Consider the following 16,306-nt stretch of genomic DNA (forward strand, 5'->3'; position numbering starts at 1 on the left):
TGTACGTGTCTTAAAAAAAGGCTAAATGAGACTTTAAAAAGTCATCAGGCAGACTACTCCGCTATCACAGCCTCGTTGTGTACTCGCGCTCATGCAACCATGGTGTAGTTCGTTTATAGCCTAACGTTAGCTTTTTACTTCTGTCGATTTCATTTACGCTTCAAAAATTATAAAAGTGGTGTTTATTTGTAAAAGTTATCTTTCTAAACAAAACATGTAAGTATTATAATCGTGTGTTTGCCATAGGTCTTATTTTCTGCAATATTCCAAAATTCAATGGAAAATTCCCATTGGGAACCCGTGCAATGACAACTTCCGGGGTTGGTCTACACAGAAATACTTTGGCCCTGCACCACTAGCTGACTGTTATTAGGAGATTTACGGTAAAGGCGTGGTTTATCAGCCAGTGAGCGTCATGGTGTCGTAGAGACGTAAACTGACGTTCTACACATCAGTCTCTCACTGGATGTTTATTGTTTGAGGCTGAGCTGCAGTCAACAGCAGGTAAGAAGAAAAATAACTAACCTCGTTGACATGTCACTTAATACACCGTGTCGTGTATATATGGCAGGAAACATAATTTACCAAAGTCTCCCTGGATGCTTGTAAAAACAGTCCACTTACAGGTTAGCATGCTAACATTAGCAGATGATACATGATATAGCTAGCTCACACGTTACCGTTTATGTTTCATATTAGTGAGTCCGAGCAAGTATCGTTGTTTTTTTCATAACGTTACATGTTCAGGATGAACGTGTCAATAACGCCTACTGCTATTTCTTGAGTTATGCAACAATTGGTTATACATTCAGCTGAATGTGTCTCGCTTAGCAGGGAGTTCTTAGCTTAGCCCACTATCTCCTGCTGTTGAGTTCACTAAGTCACCGACGTTGACTGACAGAACAAAGAAAAGAAAACAAAGCAATGTCGCTGTCATGTGTTTTACTGCTGCTGCTCATCAGCAGTTTAATTGTTATGCCGCGTCCATTTAGAAAGTAGCGTTACAGCAACACGGTCAACAACAGCCTGTTTGTTGCTCTGTTGCATAAGTTAGGCTAACAAACGCAACTAGAACTAGCTCATAGCTACACGGTAAAACTGATCAATTCCAAACTAACGTTAAATAACCAATACTAGACACGCGATGAAGTATTTTGAGGTAACTTGAATGCATGTTTTCTGAAAAGGTAAAACCCATGTTTTAACAGATTCGAGGTCGTTTAATCCCTCACCGTTAAACTAGTAGCGTGAACTACATACAAGGGACAACTGCACTTTTCAATTCGTATATGATTGAGTCACTTCTTGGTTAAAGTGATGTTGAGTGGTGCTTCACGGGTTCTGCTCTAGTCACACATAATCACCTTAAACAAACCTCGCCACGTTTTTGTTTTTTTACATTTTGATCATCCTTTTAGGCATTTTTATTTCCATTCCACAACCCAAATGAAGATGGCAACCAGAAATTATAGCCCCTGCTTTATTGTCTGGTTGCCTTTTATTTTTGAGCCAAGGAGCCCTACCCTTTAAACGTTTATTTTAGGCCTTTCTCAAATAAAGGCCACTCCTTAGTTGAGGTAAATATTTGAGTTGATTTTACTGCGTTTTGTTTACTTTCACTTGGTGGTCCTTTTTAAAGCAGTACAATTACTGATTTCTTTTAATTTCAAACTAAAAATTACTTTTATTTACCAGTATAAGGCCTGGACAGGCATTTATAAAGTGTTCCATCATTAGAATGACAACAGTCTCATTTGCTGCACTCAACACTAAAAACATAGTTGCTCAATCATACATGTTTCTAACCTGATTTAAAAATCAGTTCACATCTATGGTCTTCTGGCAGTTTATTACAGTTGCATGCAGCATAGAAGCTACATTGGCATATAGCCACGGTGAAACTAAGTTTAATTTATTATTCTATTTATTTAGTTTTTTTCAGTTTCATAGCTTAACAGATGCTTTTCAGTGTCATATCCTGTTGTGACCTGTTACCTGTTGGGAAAGTGTTTTTCTAGTGTGCATACAGTGTAATACACAAGGTTCATTATTTTTATATTGAGAATAGTTTACCAAAGCTGCCAGTAGGCAAAATGCGATCTCAACCCAGAAGGAGGGTTGTGTCTGACTTTGATACTTGAACTACCGGCATATTCATAAATATTATAATAGCAGTGTGCAGTCACATATGTTAATGTTAAAGTGACAGGAACTTTAAATTTTCTCTTTTATTGACAGATGTAGATTTTGGTTGCCTTTTTAAAGCTGATAAAGAAAAGAGGTGAGAATATTTATTTTTATTCTAAAATACATTTTTAAAAAGTTTTCATCAGTGAGAAGAGAAATGGCATTTTATAGGTAAAAAAATTATACTTTTCATGCATAAATTGGTGTCTTTGTTATGGACAGAAATCATGGCCAGAATCCACCAGATTTCATGATTTCAGAAAAAAAACGTCTAGGGTGTCAGCATGTCCCCCACTCTCCTAACTTCGTGCCTTTGGCTACACAGCCTGGACACCAGTCAAAACATCTCTCTCCCCAGCACCCATGGACATTATAGTCTGTTCTTTAGGACTACTCTAGTACTTTTATATTACTTTTATGACATCCTACTATACTGTAATTTCTATAACTTACTCAAAGTATGACTTCTTTGTGACTTTCATTACTTACTATACTATGACTTTTTTATGACACTATACTATGGGGCTTCACCAAATAGTTGGAAACTTTATTCATTACGTTGACATAACAGTTATTATCATTAATAGCTTACAGAAACATTGAATGCAATAGTTTATCTTCCTCACACACAGCAGGCATCTCTGTAGTTGACTTAGTCCAAAAGTCAAAATGTATTGATAAAAGTAAGATGAATAATTACTGAAATTCACACTTTTTATCTCATGAAATGTGCTGCTTCAATTCATATTTGTTGGACTTTTGCCTTTCAAAAACACTGCGGTCAAAGAACTGTGCTGCTTACAGCACACATAAGTCTAGAAGCAATCCAACAGCACTGTATATTACATTTATGCAAGCACAATAACACTAATTCATATTTGTTGGGGGTTATGACATCATAGAAAATGACAAAACCTCAAGCTTTGAATGTAAAAAACAAAACAAAATGACATTTGGTAAAGTTATTTATGTCATACAAAACTATGGCATTTTTTATGACATACTTCACCACACTATTTTCTATGCCTCTTTTGACATTCAATGACGTACTATACTATGACAATTTTATACTATGATATACTTTAATACTATACTAGTTTTTATAACATTTGTTTTAAATACTACAGTATGCTGTTTTATGATATACCATGACATTATTTAATGGCATACTTTTTCATGACTTTTATGACATACTAGCAATACTACTGTTGAGCATTAGAATTACAGTAGCAGAAATAAGGTCATTTCTGGATATGAATACAGTTTGATACATTCCAGCTAGGACTTTATAGTCATTAACCAACTTAACTAATTACAAAGTTGATTTAACATTCTTTATAAAGCCAGATGTTCAGAAAGTGTTCTCTCGATTGCTACAATCCTGTGACAACAAATGTGCCTGCTGTGTTACTAACATGTCGTCACCTGTTTTTGTAGGTAGGATGTTGCGGCTTCGCTGTAAGACCAAAAATGGCAGCCACATAATGCAGGGCTTGACTCATCAGTCCTGCGTACAAGAGCTGAAGAGTAAGGTGGAGGAGCTGACTGGTATCCCCTGTGATGTGCAGAAGATCATGGTTGGTTATCCTCCGTCCAGCCTGGATCTTCAAAACGGAGACGCTCACCTCAAGGACTACCCCATCAAATCAGGCACGTTGAATCCAGATACAGTCACAGCATTGATTGTTTGTATGACTGTTTTATTATTTAATTAAATGTTGTCAATACATACCATGACTGTTATGACTGGGTTAACATTAAGTAAGTATGAAAATGATGGACAGTGTTCTGTGAATTACCCAGAGCAACTGTGAAAGTTTCTGGAAAGAAAATAATTTAATGCTAAGATGAAATTCAGTTCACCTCGTTGTATTGAAGTGGCAGCAGAAATCTCAAAACTTGACAAACCTCTTTGTTTTGCAATTTAGGTGAACTGACTCCGAAGCTCAACATTTAGTTAACGTGATAGTTTTAAACAAGATACACTTTCCTCTCCTCTTACCTGTATTGTGTTGTCTCAACCTCTATAGGAGACACACTCATAGTTGAGGAAGAAAAAAACAAGCCGAAGCCTCCTCCGGATCATCCCGCTAAAGCTCCACGCCTGGAAGCCTCACCCACGCTGGCTCGTCGAGTGGTCCCGGCTGACAACTCATGCCTCTTCACCAGTGTGTATTATGTGGTGGAAGGTGGCGTGTACGACCCAGCGTGTGCCCCTGAGATGCGAGGCCTCATCGCCCAGATTGTGTCCAGTGACCCCGCGGCTTACTCTGAAGCGGTGCTGGGAAAGACCAACGAGGAGTACTGCTCGTGGATAAGACGCGACGACACCTGGGGGGGAGCCATCGAGGTGTCCATCATGTCCAAATTCTACCAGTGTGAGATCTGCGTCGTGGACACTCAGACGGTCCGCGTGGATCGATTCGGGGAGGACGCCGGCTACCACAAACGCGTGCTACTTATCTACGACGGCATCCATTACGACCCGCTGCAGAAAGAAACGCCCGGCTCCGACGCTCCGCCCCAGACAATCTTCTCCACCACGGACGACGTGATCCTGGCACAGGCCCTCGAGCTCGCGGACGAGGCCCGCCGCAAGCGGCAGTTCACGGACGTTAACCGCTTTGCGCTGCGCTGCATGGTGTGCCAGACGGGCCTGGTGGGACAAAATGAAGCTCGTGAGCACGCCAAGGAGACGGGCCACACCAATTTTGGGGAAGTGTGAACACTGTTTTGTCTTTTCTGCCTCTCACAAATACAACCACCACCAACCCCCGTGCCCCAGTATCTGTCTATCTGCTCGTGTGATCCTCTACCTCACATTGTCCAGCGACATCTTTGGAGAATCTGCAGACACTGTGTTCAGCCTCTCGTCAAGTATTTCTTTTTAACTGCTGTCAGTTCTCATAGTCAGAAACACTACCGCAGTACTCCGATGTCTCTAAACCATATTTTTAGTCTGCGAGGACGGTTTCAAATGTATTACTGGGTCAAGTAAAAACTACGGACCATTCTTAGGACATGTTTTAATCTCTTTGGGTTACTCGATGGCTTGGTTGTATTGGTAACAAACCAAATGGCGCCTCACGTGTTGGCAATTAGTAAATGCACCAAATTGCCCAATACCCATCTGTGACTGACTGAACTTATATTTTATAAAACCTTGTTATCTGGCTCTAGAAAGAGTTTAATACAACCATTAAGAATGAGTTGCACTACGATGTGATCCTATTCACTGTTGTCTTAAGAGCAGCACACAAAGAATGACTGTTATCATCATGTTGGTTATGTAGCATGTTTTTTATTTCCCTTGATTTGTGTCAGAAACTCTTCTAATATAATGAATGATAATTTGGTTAATTGTAGACGTCTGAATAGTTCAGCACAGTTGGGCTGTGTTCATGCTAAACTACATTGAGGTTATGCATTTTGAAATACAATATCATTTAGCAATCTGTGATCCAAAGTTGGCCTAATCATGTAATTTTTGTACCCTTCCTTTTTTTGATGTTGTGACATTGTTTATCAAGGAACTTATTTTAGATTAGACAAAAAAATAATGGTGCTGAAACATTTCACAATGTCTGTTAGCTCTGTTATTCTTCATGGGTACGACAGTATTTCAGGAGTATCATTTTAATTCTAGTGTGTCATTTGAATATCTCATCATGCTGTTATCTTTTTTTAATTTATTTTTGTTTTAAAGTGCTGCGTATTTTGAAAAACACTGAGTGATGAGGTGTTTGTATTGCAGAACAGTCATTGTGAGAGTGTAGTTACTAGAATCTGAAAGGAGTGAGTGAGACGTTCTATACGAGATGAATCCTGCTCACTTAATGATTTACTGTTCAGGTACATTCTGTGTTTAGCTCGTCAGCATTAAACATTTGTCTTTGCAATCTGTATTTTTTAGCATATATTTGCAGCCCAAAGTATTTCTAGTCAGGGTGTTTGAAAACCAAGAGTAAAAGACCATTTGGTTTAATATGTAGTGCATGTTGTCAAAAAAACAAATGCCATTTTGTTCCACTGTATGTTTCGCACATCTGGAGCATGTTGTCACATCTCTTTGCTCAGTCCTTTGATACTCACTGCCTATAAGGATGAAGCATTCATTGACTTATGTTAAACCACAGATCAAAAAAGGACATTCATATATTTTTGGGATTAGCTTTTAGCTTGGATCCCACTTCATTATGGCCTCACGTTGTGCAGAACCAGTATTTCTACTTATGGCAATATTGGTAACTAGTTTTTGCCAAACATGTAAGTTTAACAGTGGAGGCTTTGAGATATTTCTTCAGAGATGGTGTTGGATATTAACAAACAAAAGGCAAAGCTAAAATGAATTGCTATGATTTCTTTTCCTCCGTTAACTTTAGGTAGTTTCTTTCATTTTACCAGTGATTATGGGTTTGTCAGCTTACTTAAAAGTGAAACTATGAAATGGCTTTGTTGTATTTTGTATTTACAAAGTTCTCAAGACTCTTCAAGGACAATAACGATGAATGTTACACACAAAGCACTGCAGAATAACTGGATTTACTTGATTTTTTTCAGTGTTGTCACAATTAAAACTTATAGCCAACTGTGTTGGTACGAGTGGTTTTGTGTCAACTCATTCCTTTTTTTACAGTTTACTCTTCAAGCCATGTTTTATGTCTGTAGTGATTGTTAAAATTCAGTTCACCTTATTTTCTAATACTTTTTGTAATACTAGCCGTCTCCACATCTATTTATTGCTCCTGTTGACAATCCATGGCCAATGGGAATAAACCCATGTTGGCTAAACCTCACTGATCCTGTGCCATCGTAGTGGGATTACACCACCGACATGGTATTCTAGGTACATCTACCCTTAACAGGGTAATACGATTTGTTCACCAGCTGTTTGTAGCAGCAGTGATAGTTGCTACTGTTGGTCAAAGAGACCGTGTGAAAGCACACATCATATGCAGTTAGCATTTAGACTTAAACTAGTTTGTTTATGATCAATAAAGCCCCCCTCTTTTTTAAACTGTACTTGTACTCAATTAGAATTTTTCATTCACAATATAGTTATATATATATATATATTCCATATATATATATATATATATATATATATTCTCCATATATATATATATATATATTTTTTCAACATAATATCATATGACTCTTTCCGACAAAGTTTTTTTTATTTGATTTTTTTATGACATTTTTCAACATAGCCTACTATGCTATGAGTTTTTTATGACTTATTTTGACTATATTATTAAATGATATTTTTTTCTTCCTTAACAATGAGTGTCTCCTGTAGAGGTTGAGACAACACAATACAGCCAGGTCAGACTTTGGTAAGATAAGACAGAGGAAAATGTATCTTGTTTACAAATATCAAGTTAACTAAATGTTGAGCTTAAGGGTCAGTTCAACAAAACTGCAAAACAAAGAGGTTTGCCACGTTTTGAGATTTCTGCTGCCACTTCAATACAAGGAGGAGAACTGAATTTCATCTGGGTTCCTCATAGAATTAAAGACTTGTCATGTGTCTTTAAAAAAATAAAGTACTCATATGAACAATAAATGGTGTGAATTTAACTGGATGTTTGACAACATGCTTGATTTGATGGGGTAGTCTTTGAGGTCAGCATCTTCATTTCAAAGATCATGGCTGGAAGGAGGATAACCAACCAAAACCCATGATGATAACTAAATGTAAACAAGGTGATGATTATTAAACTTAAAGAAATAGTGTGTAGGATTTAGTGGCATCTAGTGATGAGGTTGCAGCTTGCAACCAACTGAACACATTCTTCAGGTATAAAGGCTGGGCTACTGTAGAAACATGGCGGTGCAACATAGCAGGCTGCGTGAAAAGTAAAGCTCTGTATGTAAGCATTGGCAAAAATGTAATGTAATAATAATTAGTATATTTTTTCTATAATCACCTGAAATTAAGGATTGACAAAATAGAAAATAACAGTTTATATCTTCATTGTGCCGGCCGCCATGTTTCTACAGTAACTCAGAACGGACAAACCAACCTGCTTTGGCTTCCTGACCGTGGTTGGAAAACACCCCGGGGACAACATTGTTTTGGTCTCTGGGGCCGAAAAACAAAACACAACAAACCTCTGTTGGTCTTGAGGAGCTGCAGCATTTATTTCTGCACAAACTGCAACTTTCACTGTACATTTACTTGAAATCCTCACCGCTAAACTAATGTTCCACTCGTTCGTTAACGCAAATTAACACTCTCTCTCTCGCTTCACCACTCCCTTCTCACTACACACACACACTAACAGATATGGTCTTCCTCAGGTAAAGTTAAAGAAAATACACCTGCATGTATTTGTGATAAAATGACAAGTCTACACCTTTTTATTATATAACCTGCCACAAACAGTGGCTATATAGCCTGTTTCTCTCAAGTGTGATCACAAAATATTGCATTACTCTACACTAAGTACATCAATAAGTAAAAGTAAGTTACATTATTTGCTTGTTGTCTCCTATATTGTATTACGATTGGGCAAATAAATAAGCAAAATCGTGTTTGTAACATGTTGACACTCTTTCTATTTACCGTTTGACATAACAGGTTATAGTGTCCTTAAACTTTGATCATTCCAACTCCCAGTTCCCATCACAAACAGCCACAGATCACATCCTGATCTATCCAATCACGTGAAGACAATAAGATTAGAGAAGTGGACAAATCAGTCTCTGAAAATGGCTCATATAAGATGATTCATGTAGGCTAATTAGGAGATAATGCTGGAACGTTTCGTGATTGAATACAGGTGTGTTCATTTTCCACTTTGATCTGAGGAAGACCATCTGTGGTTGAAACATTAGATCCATCACATCTGCAAGAATTAAAAGCAGTTTGTCTTTGTTTTTATGTGCATAACACACATTATGCAAGTTTTTCTTCATCAGGCTACATATGACTTGTTAAATTTACTCAAACAATAGTAAAAAGTATTCTGCATTCAAACTAACGTTACTCTGACAAGTACAACTTACTCCAAAAAGTTACTTTAGAAGGTTACATGAAATGGGGTAAATGTAACTCTTTTCCAACCACCTCTGGTATCAAGAGTAGGCATTATCTAGAGAGTAAACCGTTTACATGTCATTGATAATGAGCCTATACACTACAGTTAGCAGACAGAGAGAAAGAGAGTTTGAAACAGAGATACTGATTAGCAGATTACCGCAGTTGTGGGTGCCATGACGACGAAGGCTCGTGTGTCTTCAGGAGAATGCTGCTCTCTGATTGGCTAAACGCTGAGGGCACAAAGTCCCTCATGCAGGTGACACAGAGCCGCTCAGTCACTCACCCTCGTCTTCACTTGCACAAGAAGCAGAAGATGGATAACTGAAGACTAATGTACGGAGATTCAAAACAGGTATGTGTTCAATCAGTGCGATTTGCAGATTGTGGTCTGTTGAATCTACTTAAAGCTTTCTCTTTAAATTACATTACATCATATGTGTCTTCTGACATTATTATAAGAAGTGTATCTATAGCTCATATGAAGTAAATTATATCAATTTAAGCTTAAGTGATGGTGGATTGAACTTTTTTATTTTCTGATTAACTCCTCGTTTTTTAATAGCTTCTGTTACCACACTTCATATTTGTGTATAATGTCACAACGAACTTCTTTACAGTGTTTAGTCAGTCTTTGTATTATTTGCAGGCCATTTTCAGTTGTCATTTGGAAATTGGAACTGAAGTAGAGGTTTAACATACATCCTTTGATCAATGGACATTTCGTAAAGACTGTATTTGGGGTAGATAATCTTCATTACAAAGGACATGAATCCTATCTGAAGACAGAGGGTCGAAGGCCAGGTAGTGGAAGGTAAAAATGAAGTTGAAAAAAAATGAGCGGGGATGATTTGACCCAATTGCACAATCCCCTTCAAACAATGCGTTAAGGTTAGGCTAATAAAAGCTACTCTTTTATAGCCACAATCAAAACAACACAGCGGCTGAGTTATTTTCATTGTGGCGGTTGCTACTGTACTGTGTTGATAGGTGTATCTATACAGAGATAACATTATGATGTCTATTCTGCCGTGTCCTTTCACTGGAAATGGTCAACAGGGGTTAATCAATAACTACAGTCTTATTAGTCTGAGGTTTTATTATGACCAGGGAAGAAAGTAGTGTGACCAAGTACAATAATGTACAATATGTCTTTGACAGCATGGGAACTAAATGACACTTAGGCAAGGCACATTTGATTAGAGTTCAAAATACTCTATTGATGTTGTTTTTTTTGCAAGTGATCTACCTAGACTGTGTCAAATTAAGACACAATAAATGCTGTATCAGATTCGTATCCTGACCTGCAAGCAGCAGGACATACGAGCACATTTACATATCAGCCTGGCGATAGGGACATTTCACAGGACTGGGATGACATGGCAAAGCAACAGTGAACAGGAGTGCTTTTGTGCCTCTCTTGGCTTATCTAGCAGCCCTTCCTTCTCAGGTGCGGAAACTTATCCAAAAAGGGAATTTCTTTTCACTTGGATCAGACAGAGGTTCCTCTATACTAAACTTCCAGCTCGATAGGAGAAAAGTGAACTGTTTTCATTCTCTAAAAGTTGTTTGCACTGGTAAAAATTGCATGCTCTAATAGCTGGGCATTCCATTTGCAATCTCATTTACAGTAAAAGGTGTCTCACATTTTAGCATCCCTAGGAGGAGAAAAATCCCCAATCATGTTGTTACATTTTAGGTTCTCTTTAGATCCCACCACGTTCAAATGATGATCATTTCTGAGGATGAACACAGACCCAGATGAATAGTGTTGCAGTCAGACAACATGGTCTACCTGGATATCATATAGCTTTCAGGGGATCATTGCTGCTGCCCTCCACTACCTCTGAAACTGATCCGGTTGAGGAAGATTAGGAGTGGCATGTGTGCTGTAATCTGAGTCACATGCAGTTAGAGGACTAGTTAGATATCTGTCAGAAACACACTACGCTATGATACCCCGTCATTCTGTCCCGTCAACAGAACGCTGGTGTGCATGTAAAACACACCACAGGGTTACATGTGGATGAGATGATATTTAGGCAGGTGTGCATGTGAGACAATTTAGAAACCTAGAAAATAAATCATATATTACTTGTCCATATAATGCACACATGCAGCTTCTAAGGAGTACCATTGTAGTGGTTTTAGCCAATTAACTACAAGTTTCCTTTAAATCCCTGTAAACCCTTTTATTATTATTAATTTAGTTAACATTTAGTTGCCTTTCATATTTTCTCAAAAGTTCTGTATGTGTTAAACTTGCACAGTAATGAAGTTGTGAGCACGGTTTGTTTGGAAAAATAGTTAGGAGCTTTAACATCTTAGCTTTTTTTTTTCATTGTTATCAGAATATCAGACCTAGAAGAACGACAACCAAATATGGATGTTGTGAAAATAATACAGTTCTTATTGTTTTGCATTAAAATGGCTGCTGTTCTGCAGCAATTGATTCTTAAGTGTAAAACTGTGCCTTTGAGCCAAACAAAAGCACCAAAGGATGGATAATTGATTCCACAGAGACTGTAAATGAATTCTTTCAGAATGCTTGAACACCTTTTATTCACTTGTAATAGTTTTAGAGTTGTCTTTCAACACTTTTGATTTGTCTTGCAATAGTCTTCACATTCTCTTGTGATACATATTAATGCTATGAAGGCCCCTGGACACATTTTGTTGTTCTTTAATGGCTTGATGAAGTATGAAGTCTGTAATTGTGCACTCTTGTCCAAGTCATGCTAAAATATTATGTGTTATGAAGACACAGATTCTTGTGCCACCGCAATGCAGTCCATGTTTACACTGTAGTCTAATAAGATTAAAATAACCCAGTACTAATTTTAATCCCGGTAGACATAACCCAGGGTTATTGTTATGTACATGTTTGACACCATTTACATTTCATCCTGAGATAATAGTAAAGCCAGATCAGACTAATCAGGAGCTGTCCTGTCTCTTGTGGTGCTGATTGCCGTTCATTTTTCCTTCCTCTCCATGTCTGCTCACATTCTTTAAGAAACAAATGTACAGCTTACCTGTCTTCATGCTATATATTGTTTATCAGTGTCTGTGCACATTGTACTGTCAATTATCTATTCATTATAGAGAAAGCCAAATTCTAAATTCATTTACAGCTAAAAGATTGTCCTGTGGTAATTAGATCAGATGTGGTCAAAGCTCTGGAATGTATCTAGAATATTTTTGCTGCTCAATTTTACACAGAGAACCAGTATTGAGGGTGAGCCGTTGTTTACTGTTTGTTAGTTGTCCAGACATTGTTGGAATCTGGTCTTTTGCTCAACAACTAAAAGCAACGTATTGGTATCTATTACTGTCATTAGCTTCCATCTTATTGAAGTCTGTGTCAAATCTAAAAAATATTTTATGTTGGTTTTTTTCAGCAAGTTGGGCTATTTCTACAAAAACTTTTGTTCATTTTTATCACAACATAACACCAGTGTGGATTCTGCCTCCAGGTTGTGCACACATCCTCGGTTATTTGTTGGCACTAGGTAACATAAATATCATGCAAAAGTACTGCAAGAGAATGCAATTGGATAATAGTTTAAAGAAAATTCCCAATGTGGTCGTTTAAGGGCTGTACACATTTCACAATGTACAAAATGACATGCAACCCAAAGGCTGGGTGGAAGATAGAACGATTAAAAACCTGTGGAAAATGATCAAAAGAGACATAATGTAGAAAGAATGTGGTTAAAATATGAAATACTACTATGATTACATTAATGCAATCTACTTTTGAATCCTTTTTTGGGAATAACTTAGCTCTTTCAAGATTTTGGAGGAAGATTTTCAATTTTAACTATGTATTCCCTTTTCACAGACTGAATCTGTGCCACTAAACTTTAATAAACTAGGGCACTAAGATGCCCAAAAGCGATACCTGGCCAGGTGGCATTGGATTGGAGACGATGACTGGCATGGATAGCGCTGGCAGCTGTGACAGCGTTCTCAGCGCCAATTCTGGCTTTGTAAGTGACCTCTCCCTCCTCCCAACTTCTTAGTTCTACTACTACTCATTGTTAAAAAAAAAAAAAAAAATTAAATATCAAGACAAAGCCATGTCAGTGACTGAGCTGAAACATACAAGCTAAGGGATGCAATTGGTTTCATGTCTATTTAGAAGCGATGAGGTTGTCCATATAAAAAAAGTGATATCAATTCTGCTGTTTGTCAATTTCCTCTCATTGTTTTATGTATTACAGAGTGATGATAGTCTGGAGCACCTGTCTGCTGAAGAGAAGGCCTGTCTCATGTTTTTGGAGGAGACTATTGAGTCTTTGGATACCGAGGAAGACAGTGGACTGTCCAATGATGAACCAGACCAACTGCCCAGCCCTGGCAACATTGCTAACAAACTGGCTGACCTGTCAGCCTCCATGAACAAAAGCAAGCTCAACAGTGAGTTAATCTCTGTACACAGATGCAGAATTACCTAAACAGTTGTCAGTTTAATACTTTCTAGTGACAAACATGTGTTTGTCTGTCTTTCAGGTTCACAGAAACACGCATCTAAGGAACCCATACAGGAATTTGTTGACACCAAATCCATGCAGAGCTACCTGGTTCCTACACCTCTTGTTGTGGCAAGCAGCTCTCCATGTTCTGCACTAAATGCAAAGATGGGTGTCATTCCAGCGAAAAACCTCAGCTCTAAGCCCCACTTCATTCCTCCAAGCTACAAACTCAAACACAACCAGACATCTGTCGCTCCCCAAGTACCTCTAGAGGTTAATGTTGTGATACCTCCTCCCACCAAACACAGGGACTACTCGGTTAGGAAAGCTGAAGGTTTACCTCGAGGTCCTCTGTCCTATGAGGCACTTGTTCATCTGCGGAGGAGTGCCTCCACAAAGAAGACACCTCTCTGTCCCACAATTGATCACACTATAGAGTTAGACAAGCACCTTCCTGTCACACTGGAATGCCCAAACCATGAAATTCCTCCAAGATCTGTCAGATTCCACTCAGAGGCCTATAAGTCTAAGACTAGTCCCCCAGTTGTTGGTCCCAAACCCAAAAAGATTCCTGCCAACATATCTGTGAAAGCACAAAATGAAGCATCCATAACCTCAAACTCTTCATTCAATATCAAGAATGCAACAGATCCCCAGGTCGTCAGACTGGAGGCTTTGCAGAAGCTGGGTCTCCTGAAAGACCAACAGCCAGAAGACGAGTCAGTAGCCCCTCTGCCCCCCCTTAAATCTCACTCCTCTCTGGACCCAACTCCCAACAGATTTACAAGAGGTCTGCCTAATGTTAATCCATCAAGAAGCCCATCGTTTTGTCATTCTGAAGTGCCCACAGAGCCTAAGAACAGGCCTCTGCAGAGCAGCGTCAGTTTCCATCACTACTCCAGACGTGAGGATCTGATACAGCCTGTGTCTGTATCAGATCCCGCTCAATCCAGTGGATTGAAGGCAGCTGGTCTGGAGCGCTCTGCCACCCTAGACAACCACAGACACGGTGGAAGCTGCCAGCCCGTGCCTCGCAAACCCTCAAACTCAGTCGGATATACGGTGATGGTGGTGCCTGGGATGGGAGCGGATCGCAAAGAAGCACTCAGAAAGCTTGGACTGCTCAAAGACGAAACCAGGTAAACAGCAGAAGTCTGCCTATGGAAAGGCAGTGCCCAGAACGAGTTCAAGAGTACCAGCTTAAAGAGAGTTAGAGCACTAAGTGGGAACTTGGCACTTGGCACTTTGGAAATCTAAAGCAGAAGAGGATGAAGAAGTGGAAGAATTTAAAGGGCAAGAACAGCACTTTTGATAGAGGTTTTAACACATAGGGATTCACGTACTTGAGGCCAGTTTTTTTCCAACTATTGTTCTCCTTTCAATCTGAAAACGCACCTTCCACATTTGAAACCCCTTCAACAAATTTCAGTTACGACTTGACAAGGCCCAACACGACACCTAATCAGTCCAAGAGTGCATATGAATGGGCTGCTGAATGTTTTAAATACATTTTTGCACACACACACACACACGGTTATGGCTGTAACAAATTGTCTGAAGTCAACAATAGAAAGAGATATTGTAATTCAATTTTAGATAGTGAAGCAAGCCATATTGTAGCTTTCCATTAATCTTGTTCCTTCCTCATTATACTGCACATAACATGCTGCTCCACTGTACTTCTACTTAAAGGAAACATCAACCCGAATCAACAGACTCTTTCCATGACTGATTGTTTTATAATTCACAGATGTGCCTTTAAGTGGATTGTTGAGTACATTCCTTGGAGCAAAGCCTCAAACAAGAAGATCATTATGATTGTAAAGCTAATTCTCAAAGTATTTTGGGGTGATTTTTCTTTTTTTCCTAATCTTTAGTAACAATCAGCAGTACATTATTATTGAGATCTGATGTATCAATAACTCCTGATTTGTTTCTGCTACTATTTCATACAAAATGGTTTAGATGGTTTTAAAAACATGAGATGGCTGCCTTTGTTGTCTAAATACTGGAGATGTTCATCCAGAAAAACAACGACAATGTGATTATTATTAGCAACTCTTTACTATCTCCATAAAAAACAGAGAAAATAAAGAAGTCTGCATGGTATTTACTGCATATTGTTAGTTTTGTTTATCCTCACAAGTTTAAATACAGTCCATCTGTCTTGTCATTTTGAATTATACAGCTTTGTTTCTGAAGTCGTCAGCGTAGACTGTTCGACTTGTGATTTGAAATGTGATTAACTGGAGCTCTTACCGGTTTGCCTTTTCTGACTGCGCTGTGGAATAACATCGCACAGAATTAGTGTAGCACAAAGAAGCAAAGGCCCCTTAAGTCAGACAAACTACCATCCCTGTTAACCTGCAGAGTGACCATAAGTCTCTGCCTCATCAAACACTCCACTTACATAATGACTACCGGTCATACGACTCATCTTACACGCCACTCGGGCAACGAGAAAGCCTGCTCAGCTGTTCTTCCATTATCCGATTATCCTGAGCCCCACCTCCATGTGAACTTAGCAGACCTCTACTTTCCTTTCTCTGTTTTCTCAATAACCCTTGCATGAGAGACTTCTAATTCCAACCACTGACTT

At 38.7% G+C, this 16,306-nt stretch overlaps 2 protein-coding genes across 3 annotated transcripts; both read left to right on the plus strand.

Annotated features, from left to right (window-relative positions):
- Positions 1-433: 433 nt before the first annotated feature.
- Positions 434-6,776, plus strand: yod1 (YOD1 deubiquitinase). Of its 2 annotated transcripts, XM_068712544.1 has the most exons (4): positions 445-504; positions 2,239-2,281; positions 3,625-3,837; positions 4,218-6,776. In XM_068712544.1, exons 3-4 carry the CDS (start codon positions 3,630-3,632, stop codon positions 4,910-4,912), a joined length of 903 nt encoding a protein of 300 aa, XP_068568645.1. In that variant the 5' UTR covers positions 445-504; positions 2,239-2,281; positions 3,625-3,629; the 3' UTR covers positions 4,913-6,776. The 2 variants fall into 2 exon arrangements, with proteins under 2 accessions (XP_068568646.1, XP_068568645.1); XM_068712545.1 differs by lacking the exon at positions 2,239-2,281 and having other exon boundaries at positions 434-504.
- A 2,740-nt stretch (positions 6,777-9,516) lies between these two features.
- On the plus strand, positions 9,517-15,816 carry zgc:158258 (uncharacterized protein LOC791186 homolog). The gene is made up of 4 exons (XM_068711762.1): positions 9,517-9,584; positions 13,074-13,221; positions 13,456-13,651; positions 13,745-15,816. Exons 2-4 carry the CDS (start codon positions 13,117-13,119, stop codon positions 14,848-14,850), a joined length of 1,407 nt encoding a protein of 468 aa, XP_068567863.1. The 5' UTR covers positions 9,517-9,584; positions 13,074-13,116; the 3' UTR covers positions 14,851-15,816.
- The last annotated feature ends 490 nt before the right edge of the window (positions 15,817-16,306 follow it).

This window comes from Cebidichthys violaceus, unplaced genomic scaffold (assembly GCF_023349555.1).
Source record: "Cebidichthys violaceus isolate CVI_PGR_0920_01 unplaced genomic scaffold, fCebVio1.0.p SCAF_17, whole genome shotgun sequence".
Taxonomy (NCBI): Eukaryota; Metazoa; Chordata; class Actinopteri; order Perciformes; family Stichaeidae; genus Cebidichthys; species Cebidichthys violaceus.